Source organism: Plasmopara halstedii (genome assembly GCF_900000015.1).
Source record: "Plasmopara halstedii genome assembly, contig: Scaffold_2881, whole genome shotgun sequence".
NCBI classification, from domain to species: domain Eukaryota; phylum Oomycota; class Peronosporomycetes; order Peronosporales; family Peronosporaceae; genus Plasmopara; species Plasmopara halstedii.
The window spans coordinates 429,038-442,151 of NW_020189786.1; the positions used below are offsets into that span (position 1 = coordinate 429,038).

Sequence of the window (13,114 nt, forward strand, 5' to 3'; positions counted from 1 at the left end):
AACAGGCTGTGCTTTTCTTCAGGCAATTAGCCACGAGCATATCTGTATTGTCACGCTTGGATCTCGCCAGCATAAAGCGGCAGAGATAAAAACTACCCTAGAAAATCATGGAGCTGGTTTCATAAAGTAGGTCTTCGTTAAGTCCAAGTTACACCTGCTCAGCTACAAGCGGCGTTATGATCTATACAAAGACAAAGTGTCGTCATAGACGACTCATACAACTCAAAATGACGCTTCGGATCCTGGAAGAATTCTTTTAACAGCCAGGATAGCCGCCACCTCTGTCGCATCTATCACCATTTGCCATCCGTTTTGGAAGAGTGGGGGTATACTAGGCTATTGTTGTGTCTCACCGTGAAAACGCATAGACTTACAAAATCGATACATTTGTCTATTCGTAATGAGCACGAGTAAATTCAGGAATGCATCCTATTGAGCACATGCAAGCAGTGCATGAGTCTACGCGTATAAATGACTATTTGTCAAATATCGACAAAGTTTCTTTAGCGCTAGCTAAACTCTATTTTTGACATGCCACATTGAAAAAAAAATAATTAATCAGCTTTGTCTTCAATACCCCACACAAATCACCAAAGTCAAAGAACATTGGCAAGTGCCACCATCAATGAGGGAGCGACGAAAGTTTCTTGTGCTAGATAATAACATGCACGAAGAGTAGATCAAGCTTTGTAGACAGCTGCCTTACTAGACGGTGACTATTCTGCTAACCTCAGATGAAGTGATTGTCGCAGTGGACTGTCGTAAATGAGTAGTTGACAACATCCATCGAGAGATTAAGTGCATTGGACAACGAACATTATATACTCTAGCACATCCGTATAGAGAAACGGCGTTTGAGCCCAATTCGTGACTGCATTTAGCTCATATAAGCATGCATAATTCTTATCATTAGATATGCTGACTTAAAAATTGGTGGGATCTGTAAAGATCTGGTTAACCCGCTTTGGGCTTGGTACAGAAGAACGCGTTGATGACTTCACGATGCATCCATGGTGAAAGCCGTCGACGTGTGACGCATAACCAAAAAGCCAGTACAATGTCACTAATACATTCATCGATTCGGGGTGACACGTGTTGTGAGCTCCTTATCCTTACGTCGTGACATTCCTTGTACTAATTGAAAAAAATTCCATACGATCTTTGAGAATAGTTGTGCAGCGGGGCTGCCGTAGCTCTTTGCTTAGAAGGCTTACTAAGGTCACCGACCTTACGTTCGATAACATAACCAGTAAGAGTGTAGCAGATCGCAATCCGCTACCTCCAAGAGTACTTAAAACCTTAACCAAGGCAAATACACTCTTCCACCCAAAATTGGAACTGCATTCATTTAGCCGCCTATATTTAAAAACCTTAGGTTTTAGTTATAATATAGCAGAACCTGATTAATATGCATAAATTCTCGCAGTCCTACGTAGTGGCTTCTTGTCCACATCATTGTGTGATGACACCGATTTGTGTAATCCACACATTTGTACGGTCACACCATCTTATGTGACTCACTCCTGTCCCTCTCCACGAACTTGGTGCTCTTCGAGAATCCTCTATAACAGTACAACGTTGTCCATCCATCAGATGTGACCGAAAACTTTCTCTACTAGCATACTGTGACCATATGTAATTATTTTCATTATTTACAAATATTCATGTGTGATGTGCTGTGTGGTCATCGCTCTGTTCTCAATAATATAACGACTACCAATCATGAAGGTCCGCTCCTCAGTAAAGCGCATGTGCGACGGATGCAAAGTCGTTCGTCGAAAAAAAAGAGTTTATGTGATCTGTGACCGAAGTCCCAAGCACAAGCAGCGCCAAGGATTTCACACAAGCACCATGAAACCCTTAACGCAAATGAGCGCCACGCTCGCCACTACCTTTTCGCCGAATGAAAGTTTTCGGATCGCTCTGAATACGATGCAGTACCCGGGACTTTGTTTCTACAAGGCCTTTCGTGACGCCACTATTCAAATCCCCAAGCTGTCCTAACAAAGTAAAGGGCAATCCAGGAACATAACTCAATAGAACTTTACCTTTGAGTTTTTGCAATGACACGTGTTTAAAACCGATAGCATGAGTAAACTGAAAAAGATCTATTCAAATAAGTGAATTCTCCTAGAAGAATGCATTCGGTCCCGTTGGTCCTACTTCTGCTAGCCCTAGCAGCATCCAGCAATGTATGCTTCGCAGGTAGTAATCGAGAGCAAGCGCGCTTCTACCTGCCCGAGGCAATGCGCTATAAGAAGCTTAAGCCGGTCTTACAACAGCTGGAAGCTCTTGGCGTATCGCAATTCCATCCCGCTGACGACAAAGCCTCATGGGAGAAGCTGCTAACTGATAGCGCAGAATTTGATCTTGTGTGGAGTACCGCTACTACACCTCCTCTTTCGCAGCTAGTGCTCCCGAATCAGTTTCATGCGAAGGTGAACCATATACCAGGAGCGGATCAGCTCACGTCACCTGACGCACTTTATCGGCACGTGGGAGCACAGCAGAAAAAGCATGTCAAGTTCTTTTTTAACTTTGTGCCAGATCACTACGAGTTGCCACGTGACCAGGCGCAGCTAGATAAAGCGTACATTGACGCCCGCAAGAAATCCGATTTTTCGCCGAAGCGCGTACGTGACCCGCTTGTATACCGACGCTTTTTAATAAGTGAACGTTTTGCTGACATTGAGGATGAAACTGCTCATCGTGCCGAACTTTTTGTATCTGACGAAGATTTGAAACTAAAGCTGCATTCAACTGCCTATAAAGGGAGATCGGTGGTGGTCGATCGATATGTTGAGCCGCTGCTGCTGGACAACCACAAGTTTCGGGTAGGATTTTACGTGGTGGTAACATCTATGGACCCTCTGCGACTCTACGTGTATGATCGTCCGTTAATAAGGATCGCTAAGGGTGAGTACCCAAGCACATTAAAGGTCGATACCGATCCATCCACCTACAACTTTGACCAATACATCGCTCCATGGGACTTTCCCGATCTAACAGCAAGTTTTCAGGAGCTTCCGTCATCGACGCGTGAAGGCACGAACGCTTGGCATGTAGTCAAGAAGTATTTGCAAAGACAAGGAATCGATACGAAACACTTGCAAGACGAAGTAGAAGCTACGATTGCAAAGTTGGTGCTTAGCAGTCGTGGGTATTTTCAGAGCGAGCTGGCCAAGGTAAAGCGGTCGGCTGCACGTGATGGAGAAAAATACCCCCCGACAGATTTAAGTGATAGCTTTTTCGACTTGTGGATGTTTGACTTCGAGTTTGATGATTTGGCAAAACCGTGGCTTGTTCGCGTGGTATCGAACCCGTCAATGGAGAGTACACAATCTGTGCTTGCTACGGACATGGCTGTCAAAAAGCGAATTTTGTCCGATTTAATCAATTTAGTGGGCGTATATCCTCAAAACCATCATCTGTTTGAAAAATTTTATCACCCGTCGGTTGATTCTAAATTCTGCTCAAAAAACTGTCACGACACGAATCGCGTTTGGGATACTACATGCTGGTCATGCCCTGGTTGGTTCTCACCAAGTGTTGCGAGTAAACTTTTTACTGCTTCAGCAGAGTACAACCGCCGGGGCAATTTTAATCTCATTTTTCCTTCGTTGGAACATGATTTCTCTAAGTTTCTGGACACTGAGCTTACCGAGCATGATGTCGCTTTTGACCGCTACCTAAAGTCCTTTTCAAGCGGATTTCTTGATTCCACCCAGGTTTCGGCGTCTAATCGTGCTGTTTTGTGTGTGTACCGTGAGCACTGCAGCAATCACGGCGACTGTGTCAATGGATTGTGTTTGTGTGACAGCAATTATGAGGGTCAAACTTGCTACATTCCAAAAGACTTTGACTCTTTGAGACCACAAAACGAAACCAAAAATGTTACCGATCAAGAGGCCGAGACGTGGATGGAGAAGGTTGAAAATATTATGTGGAATCAAGCAGACGCAACAAAAGGTTCCAAGTGGTCAATGACTGGGATTGAAGATGATTCTGCATTCGGTATTATTCTTCTGATTCTTCTTCTGTGTGCTCTCATCTTGTTAATCTGTCGAGTTTTCGTAGCGTATCGATCTGATGGGGAAAGCCAAGATGGCAAGGCTAAGTAGTGTATTGCACGTTAAATATAGCTTATTTGTGGTAAACAATTTGACTGTTTCTTGCAAACTTTTCATATTCACAAAGACGATGGCAGTAGTATCACGTGTCACACCGATCGGTATCCTGGGATTGCTGAGCGAGAACATTTCGCTGGTTGCCATGGAGGGAGCCACGTATCTTAATTTCTTTATTCTGCTGCTACACGTGTATTCATCTGGGAAGCGTAATGCTACCATGCTAATCGCTGCAATCCTTCAAGTGCTCATTGTAGAGCTTACTTTTGACGACAGCGACCGGTGGCACGCGCAGGCACTGGTGATGCTGGTGCCAAGTCACGTTCCACTTTACACAGTACTACTTCGTGCGCAGCTTTATTACATGTGAGTTGAAGAGCTGACACGTTGCCAGATGATAGTCGCTCATATTGATTGAAACAGGACATTTGTTGCGACATCACGATTGCGAATCAACCCGTTCCTTCAACCATTCGCGATGGGATTTCTAATTATAATGCTGACGTTCCCTTTTGAGATGATGGGCACCAAATTTCTCTGGTGGACGTGGCATGACACGGACCCACTTCTCCACTCACGTATTATGGGTATTCCGTGCCATGTCCTATTTTACTACTACTTTTTTGCTTTTGCATTTCTTTCTGTGCATCACATTTTATGCAGGTAAGCAAAATGGAGTCAATCTTTTTTCAAGCCCATTTTGACATGACTGTCATTGCAGCACTTGGCTTGTGGACGTGAAATATTCGAATGTTCACTGGAAATCTGAGTGGGGCTACGTGCTGCTGATGCCGTTCATCGCTACAATATTTGCTATGTTTTTTCTCATTTTAGGCTATTATGGGACTGTTTATTTTTTAAAGATTGATGCACAGGTGACGAAGGCCTGTAGCATATACATAATTGGTAGTTAAGATCTGACTGACATGATGGCTCACACAGGCGATGCTTTTCACTCTGATGGGACTCAGCTCGTTGCTAGCATGGTTGGCAGATCGCGAGAGAGGTGCTAGATACAAATTTGTGCTGCATTTTTGATATGATGCTCATTGGTTAGGTGCAGATGACACTCAAATTCAAAAACAGCTGGGACCTGAAGACGCCTACGATAGCGACTGGCTCAACCCGTCTTTTGATCATGCTGTGAACCAAATGGCATTCTTGCTTTATGCCTTTTTGATTCTCCTGGTCTTGTTCATCGACCCAACAGAAATCGTGTCACTGGGCCTCCACCAGCCTCTAGGCAACTGCCTGGAAAGCGAGTCATTTTATTCGCACGTGGGGATGCAGTTTCATCGCAAGAAGTATTTATGCGTACACGAATTCGAAGAGGATTACATTCTGTGCAACTACCCGGTGAAGCAGCTATTATACGAAGATATGTGGTACATGATCTGCGGTCGCAGCTACCAAAACTACCCGACCTACTTGATGCTTAGCATAAGTAGCTTCTTGGGCATAAACATGCTGCTCATCCAGGTACTTAAGCGGCCACATCGCACAATTATGCGTACATTTTGAACAGCTGGTACCATATGATTGGCTGATTCTGCTGCATTGTCTATCCCGAAAATAATATAATGATAGGCAGACGCTTAAACTACCTTAATCCCTGTTACGCTATACAATGGCGCACCAAATGCCCATGGAAATTCAGCAGGAGTTGCGCCGCCTTCCAGGAAATAATGTATGTCGACAAAACATTGATTGTTGGTGCTCATGATACCTCAGTGTCATGACTCTCTCCTCAATTTTTTTATTTTGTGCAACTTGTGTTTTACTGCAGCGCTGTGTTGACTGCGAAGCACCATACCCTCAATGGGCAACGGTCACATACGGCACCTTCATGTGCCTCGAATGCTCGGGCCGCCACCGCGGACTTGGAGTACATATTTCATTCGTGCGTTCGGTCACCATGGATTCATGGACAGATAAACAGGTATTACAAATGCAAAAGGGTGGTAATGACGCATTTCGCTCTGCTTTCTCCGCGGCAGGCGTCCCTACAGATCTCTCTATCAGCGAAAAGTATAACACACCGCAAGCAGAAGCATATCGCCAGCGACTTTTGGCAATAATTGAGGGGGGTGCTGTCTTACCGCTTCCTCAATGGAATTCAACAATGCGTCAGCCAGCTTCATTTCCCCTTTCTTCGACTTCGTTCGGTGGGGGAGGCTTTGCTGGAGGTGACATCCGCGGTGTGGAAGCACTTAAGGGAGAGTCAGAGCAGGAGTACGCTGCTCGTCAGATGAAACTACGCGAAGACGCTCGTGCTCGTATGGCCGCCAAATTTGGAGGAAATGGTATGCAGGGCATTGGAAGTGGTGGCGAGACACGTGCGCCACACGCTCAAAGTGGAACTCTAGGAGACCTCTCAGGAGCCTTTAGCTTTCTCGCTAGCACTGTCACGACAGCCGCCAGCTCGGCGGCCAATCTCGTCAAGGATGGAGAACTTGGATCTAAAGTGTCATCTGGTTGGTCTTATGTTCAGAGCGCCGTTCAAGGCCCATCAATTTCAGAACACGTCAAGAATTCAGCTTCTTCGGGGTGGTCAGTGCTTTCAGATGGTGCCTCGTCTCTCTTTCAAACTGCCCAGATTGCAGTCAACGGAGGTGATCATGCATATGGAAACACGGATGGACTGAACTCGTTTCCTCGTACGAACACTGAGCTTTCCGCCACTGGCAAATATACTGGCATGGGCAGTAACGGCACCAGCACGAACTTATCAAGCTTCAATCATTTTGACGATTCGATGTCGGACATGCAGCCAGGCAACAGCAGCAGCAATAATAGCACTAATATCTACATGATGACCCAGCAGCTCAAGGAAACCGATACATCACAAATTGCTGCCAAAAGCAACAGTCACGATCTCTTAGGATCATCAGTGTCTTCTGTTGCCTCCAGCAATGGTCCAACTTCTACTGCCTGCATAGCCACTGCTGCATCGCCACCAGTCTTGGTTACAGAAAGCAAGAAACCTAAGAAGGATGTTGATTTTTTCGGCGAGTTTGGCTTTTAAATTGCTTTTGCCACCAATACTGTTTTGCATTGGCATTAATTTCTAGAAGCCCGTATCGACCGCTATTTTGCTAAGTCATTCATAGGGTTGATAACCATATACGTCGCCTATCATGTTATGTAAACTTACTGACCATATTGATGTCTCTTCTGCTCATGTGCACAAATTGTTGCCGATGGGAAGGTGATCAGCCCACCAAAATTAATTTCAGAATGAATTCTTGCTCAACTTTTGCTCTTAAGTTCACATGCGTCTAATGTGCTAGACTTACATCTTTCGCATCAACGTGCGTTTAGCAGCAGCAAGGATGTCATCCATTTGGGGTAGACACAGCTTTTCCAGATTGTCAGCATATGGCATGGGCACATCTGTTCCTGTCACGCGCTCCAAAGGAGCGTCCAGGTAGTCAAATGCTTCAGTTTCCATTAGGATACCAGCAATTTCCGCGCCAATGCCGTGCTGACCCCATCCTTCCTCAATTGACACAATGCGGTTAGTCTTCTTCACAGATTCAATGATGGCCTGACGGTCAAATGGACGAATCGAGCGCAAATTTATCACTTCAGCATCAACACCTTCGTTGGCAAGGACAGCTGCAGCTTCGAGAGCCTCGCCTACCATGCGAGAGAAAGCAACCAGAGTTACATCCTTTCCCGGCCTCATTATTTTAGCCTTGCCAATTTCAATCAAAAAGTCTTTGTCTTGAGCCTCTTTTGATACGGGGTAAGAGACACCGTATAAAAGCTCATTCTCCAGCACTACAACTGGGTTGGGGTCGCGGATGGCTGCCTTTAGCAGACCACGAGCGTCCTCTGAGTCGAAAGGAGCCACCACCTTGAGTCCGGGTACACTACCGTACCATGCGGCATAGCACTGTGAGTGCTGAGCGGCTGTAAATAAATGGAGAGGCAAAAGTCAGCACAATATATTAAAAATCTTCTAAGATACTTACCAACACCCGCAGCAGGTCCATTGGAGCCTCGAAATACGATGGGCACGTTGATGTCACCGTTGGACATGTAGTACTGCTTAGCAGCTGAATTAATTATTTGATCGATAGCCTGCATGGCGAAATTGAAAGTCATAAACTCCACTATGGGCTTAGTGTTGTGGTAAGCAGCGCCGACCGCGAGGCCAGTAAACCCTTGCTCAGTGATAGGAGTGTCAATAATGCGCTTATCTCCGTATTTTTCCCATAATCCCTTAGAAACTTTGTAGGCGCCATTGTACTCGGCAACCTCCTCGCCCATGAGAAAGACTTCATCGTCACGGGCGAGCTCCTCGTCCATTGCCGTGTTGAGTGCATCACGCACCGTCATTTCGTCCGCCACGGTTGCCATAGTGCGACGTTGCAAGCGTGTAGACCCCTTAAATATCTTCTTCGTACTCAAAAAGCGTCGAAGCGCCATTTTCTGTGAGGGGGACTAGATGTGTTTCTTGTGGCGCAAACTACGAAATCAAGTTGGAGGCTCCGGCGGCTCAAAGTAGATTATTGGCTTAAAGAAAGCCGATCTATTGTCTTGATTAAGTGCGACGAAGACTTGCCGTTCAGAATTGCAAATGTTATAAAGTTTTCGGCAGTCGCTCATCAGCACACGACTGTCAAGCGCTTAGACTTAAAGCTGTAAGTGAACACGGAGTCGATGGATAATTCTAAACAGGCACACTCTCGCAAATGATAAAGTAGAAGATCAAGCTATAGGTATCGATCGTATAGATATTACAGCCAAACTTGAACTGACTTCCAAAATGCCGTCTAATTCACTACTGCGTATGAGGTAGATTTGCAATCCCATTTTAGATAATATCTAGGAGAATCATGCTACTTTGTGTTGAGGCACCATCAACATTCGCATGTTATGACCAGGTAAGCAACCAACCCTCATAACTGGCAACGGCCGTAGTGAAGCTAGCTCCGGTGCCGCCACACGTTGCGGCAACTTTCGCGACCACGAACACAAAAGTAAAATAATGTTACGTGCTGCATTCTTCGTATCCCACTCTCGTAAAGTGAACTAGACATCTAATGGAGCATTTTGGCGCACATCGGTGCGCAACCGTCACAATCAATAAGATGAAGATGTAGGAAAATCAAACATTCAAGTAATTGATTTTTCAAGAATTTCACTGTGCACCTTGGCGCTTATCGGGGGAATCAAGCATTTAAATTTATTGGTTATCCAAGTTGAAGCCGTTAGAGTTCGGACCTGCAGAAAAATAGACCGCTGCTGTTTTATTGCAATTTGCCGCTAACGTTTTCTTTCGATCGGCGTAGCGCATATATACCGAAGCTGCTCTGGGACGAGTGTTGGCATTGAAGCTAATAACAATCAAGTCATACTTGCATTTGCAACGTGAAAAGTAAGCATCAGGTTCATATGAATATTGCCAGCAAAATGATGTCGACCGCGCACACGCATGGACACGAGGCTTGCTCAAAGGACCCGGCGGGCTGTATGCGTGCAGTTGTATGGACCGGTAATGCCGTTAAGTTGGCGCATGTTGCAAAGCCAAGGATTATCGAAGCATCGGATGTAGTGGTTAAGGTCACTGCGTGCTCTGTGAGCCCAGATTTTGCAACCGATATTTGTGCAGGAGTGGTCAAAGGACTAGAAAATAATCAAATTCTGGGTAGCGAGGCTGTAGGTATTGTAGAAAGTGTCGGTGCTGAAGTGAACAAGGTTAAAGTTGGTGACCGCGTTGCTGTTAGCTTCGTTCTGGCTTGCGGTAATTGCAAGCACTGTCGTCGACACGAGTACGCCGCATGCAATTGCACCAATGCATCTCAAGAGTTTAAGCAGACCTATGGCGGCTGGGCGCCTGCCGCCGTTTTAGGCAGCACACGAATGCTTGGAAATGTTCCTGGTGTGCAGGCTGAATATGTTCGAGTGCCATTTGGCGATGTGAATTGCTTCAAGTTGCCAGCGGGAGTAAGTGATGATAAGGCCGTGTTGGGTGTCGAGACAACTGTGACAGCGTTGCACGCTGTCGACACTGCCGGAATCAAGGAAGGTGACTGTGTTGTCATTTGGGGTTTAGGTCCTATCGGGCTTCAGGCTGCTCACTGGTGTAAGCTCCGGGGTGCAAAATCCGTGCTGGGAATTGAACTTTGCGCTGAGCGCGTTAAGTTTGCACAGGATCATATGAATCTTCACGTGATCAATCGTCTCGATTTATCGAGCGCTCAGGTGGTAGCAAAGCTACAACAAATGCTACCACCTGGAGGTGCAGACGCTGTAATTGATACAAGCAGTTGCTCTACTTCATCCGGCTGGATGGCTACATTGGAGAAAACAATTGGAATGGAGAATCAGCCCGAGCCTGCTGACACTTTCAAGGAGATGCTGATGATTGTACGCAAGTGCGGCCACCTTTCCATTGTGTCCGACTACATGTGTTCGGTACGGTCTTTCCCCATCGGTCACATCGCGATGAAAAGCGTTACAGTACACGCTGGTCGCACACCAGCTCAGAAATACTATCCTCAAGTGTTCGATGCAATCGAGAGTGGCGAGCTGGACCCATCGGTGCTTATTTCGCACCGCATCGCTCTCGAGGAATTACCTGGGGCATATTCCGGCATTTCCAAGAAGGACGGCGGCTATTTGAAAGTGTTCATTGCTCCGCACGAAATGCGCTCGAAGGTGTAAATCATATCTGAGCAAAGCAGTTTACCTGATAATTTCTATTTTTTTCATTTTACCTTTAATAAAAGGGTTACTAAGTTACATCACTTCTTAACTACAGAAATTCTTAGTTAAAAAACTTTTATTTTATGCACCGACGTACATTTTGCACTTCGTGCAATTGTGCATCATAATACTGTATGAATATCAAAATTCAAAGCTATAAAAGGATGGGGGTGATGGAATTTCAGGAAAGAGATGTCCTTCGTACACCCAGATACCCTGGTAGTTTATTATTAGATATTGTAGTGATTTCGAAGTAGGTTACTAGCTCCCTCAAAATTTCCGGAGCGCACAAATCCATCTTCTGGCCATTAGTTTACGCGCACTCTTCAAGTCGAAGCTTCTTCTGTGCGAAGAGCATGGCAACTTGGTTACACTTTAGTCAATCTGACGACCCACTCGTGCAAAGTCTTTTACCTCTGTGCAACAGGATTGCCATGCGCCGTACACACTAGAAGATTTGACTAAGAGCTACGAGAGATGAGTAAGTATGCTCCGCCCAGGAGCGGAGTAACTAGTTGCCTGGATTCTCTTCTGGTTCAGTCATTCTATCAAGACTGATACCAGGTAGATTCGTTTTACTATATTCAATAGTAAACTACCTGCATTGTCTCACGTGATTAATAGACGCGTACGACGGACTTCCACTTCGGGTTTCCATGCACTTTGCACAGAGGAATATATTCAAATCCGCGTTATTAAACGCACAAAGGTAGAAGCGATAACAAGGGTCTTTATCATAACTAAGTGTCGAGTAAGCTTTGCTTTTATAATAAAACATAAAAACCTAAAATATGATAGGCTGATACAAATTGTGTATGATTTAAAATCTCTTGTCATACAGCTGTTTGTATTTTCTTGCGCGCAAGTAGCAGCAAACGTCTAACACAGTGATCTCCTTTTCGAAATTCCAACATCTTCCTAAAAAACGCTACTTCTGTACTTAGGTATATTCATAATTGTATCAAATTACATTGTGGGTTTTAACAGTGTACCGAATAACATTTGAATTAATTATAGCAAATGTGTAACGGGGTTACACATACCCTGGTAACAAGAGGGGGTGTCACACCAGATGGGCATGGTGTGACCACACCCAAACAAGAATACGGTACAGGGCTGGATAGCCAGTAGTTATACATGTATTTAGATTTACTATACATATTCAGGAAAATCTATGCATTTAAAATTAGGCGCCTTTGCCGCAGATAAAAAAAAGTCAGTTTTTGAATTTAAACGGAAGAGATAATTAGCCTTGGGTTTAGGTTGTAATTGACCTCTGGAGTAAGCGAATTGCAATCCGCTAAATTCGTACTTGATTTGAGTTATAATCGAAAGGTCGGTGACCTAACTTACGCTTCCTCTAAGCGCAAAGCTACGGCTGCCCCGCTGCACTTGGTAGCTCTTGTAGTCAATCTACACCTGAGTCGTTATGACTGATCCTCATTGAGGATGGAACAATTTGCCCCAGGACATGCAGGACGGGCTTACAAAACTGATGTCCTTGCTTGGCCCTGAGGGCGTGCAACACCTTGCTGAGCAAGGCCCCGAGGCAATCGGTGCGCGTCTAGAGGCGCTTCAATTTCCGAAAACGCGCTGCTAGAGCACCTGCAGCAGAAGATGACTGCCTCGTTTGCGTCTATGACGCCACCGTCAGTGACGGATGAATTCCCCACCCTAAGCCGCTCATGGTGAGCATTAAGGACTTCGAGGGGAAGGATGGAGAAAATTACCTGCTCTGGGTGAGAGAGGTCGAGATGGTCATCGCATCCGCCATGCTCCAGACCGAGCAACAGAGCTTGGCGATTGCCATCTCAAAGCTCGGTGGTTGAGCGCGATAATGGGATCTGACGTACGGCACTTCGGTCGAAGCTGTGTTTCACTCCTGGGTGGAGCTGAAATTGCAGCTCTCACGAGTGTTCTCGCCGCCTAACCAGGCATATCGCGTGCGAGCGCATTGCCTTGCCGCCCGACGGGACAACAAGGAACTGGTGGACTTTGTCCAAGAAATGCGCAAGGGATGCGTACTCTCATTGCCGGGATGGCAGCAGATCCCTTCCGGAGGCGGTCACAGTGACTGTCTTTACGGAAGGCCTCCGCACTGGCGTGGCCAGAATGGAAGTCTTCCGTGTGCATCTGATTTCATTTGAAGAGGCGGTGTATATGGCATTGAATGCTGAATTTAATTTTAAGTCGGCACGACTTGGTTCGACTACACACTCCAACAGCTCGTCGAGCGGGCCTATACCCATGGATCTCAGCTATGCTGAGGA

At 45.7% G+C, this 13,114-nt stretch overlaps 5 protein-coding genes across 5 annotated transcripts; 4 read left to right on the forward strand and 1 right to left on the reverse strand.

Annotated features, from left to right (window-relative positions):
- Positions 1-2,138: 2,138 nt before the first annotated feature.
- On the forward strand, positions 2,139-4,210 carry PHALS_05175 (RxLR-like protein; the record flags this gene model as incomplete). The annotated part of the gene is made up of 4 exons (XM_024718857.1): positions 2,139-3,694; positions 3,779-4,014; positions 4,078-4,117; positions 4,198-4,210. The coding sequence occupies 4 exons, from the start codon at positions 2,139-2,141 to the stop codon at positions 4,208-4,210; spliced, it is 1,845 nt and encodes a 614-aa protein (XP_024584214.1).
- A 62-nt stretch (positions 4,211-4,272) lies between these two features.
- PHALS_05176 (uncharacterized protein) lies at positions 4,273-5,726 on the forward strand (the record flags this gene model as incomplete). The annotated part of the gene is made up of 6 exons (XM_024718858.1): positions 4,273-4,493; positions 4,551-4,790; positions 4,849-5,002; positions 5,070-5,133; positions 5,191-5,606; positions 5,715-5,726. 6 exons carry the CDS (start codon positions 4,273-4,275, stop codon positions 5,724-5,726), a joined length of 1,107 nt encoding a protein of 368 aa, XP_024584215.1.
- Positions 5,727-5,754: 28 nt separating this feature from the next.
- Positions 5,755-7,152, forward strand: PHALS_05177 (pde1 suppressor 1 family protein; the record flags this gene model as incomplete). Its single annotated transcript, XM_024718859.1, has 2 exons — positions 5,755-5,814; positions 5,914-7,152. The coding sequence occupies 2 exons, from the start codon at positions 5,755-5,757 to the stop codon at positions 7,150-7,152; spliced, it is 1,299 nt and encodes a 432-aa protein (XP_024584216.1).
- A 267-nt stretch (positions 7,153-7,419) lies between these two features.
- Positions 7,420-8,561, reverse strand: PHALS_05178 (pyruvate dehydrogenase e1 component subunit beta; the record flags this gene model as incomplete). Its single annotated transcript, XM_024718860.1, has 2 exons — positions 7,420-8,042; positions 8,105-8,561. 2 exons carry the CDS (start codon positions 8,559-8,561, stop codon positions 7,420-7,422), a joined length of 1,080 nt encoding a protein of 359 aa, XP_024584217.1.
- Positions 8,562-9,548: 987 nt separating this feature from the next.
- Positions 9,549-10,802, forward strand: PHALS_05179 (glutathione-dependent formaldehyde dehydrogenase; the record flags this gene model as incomplete). Its single annotated transcript, XM_024718861.1, has 1 exon — positions 9,549-10,802. One exon carries the CDS (start codon positions 9,549-9,551, stop codon positions 10,800-10,802), a length of 1,254 nt encoding a protein of 417 aa, XP_024584218.1.
- Positions 10,803-13,114: the final 2,312 nt, after the last annotated feature.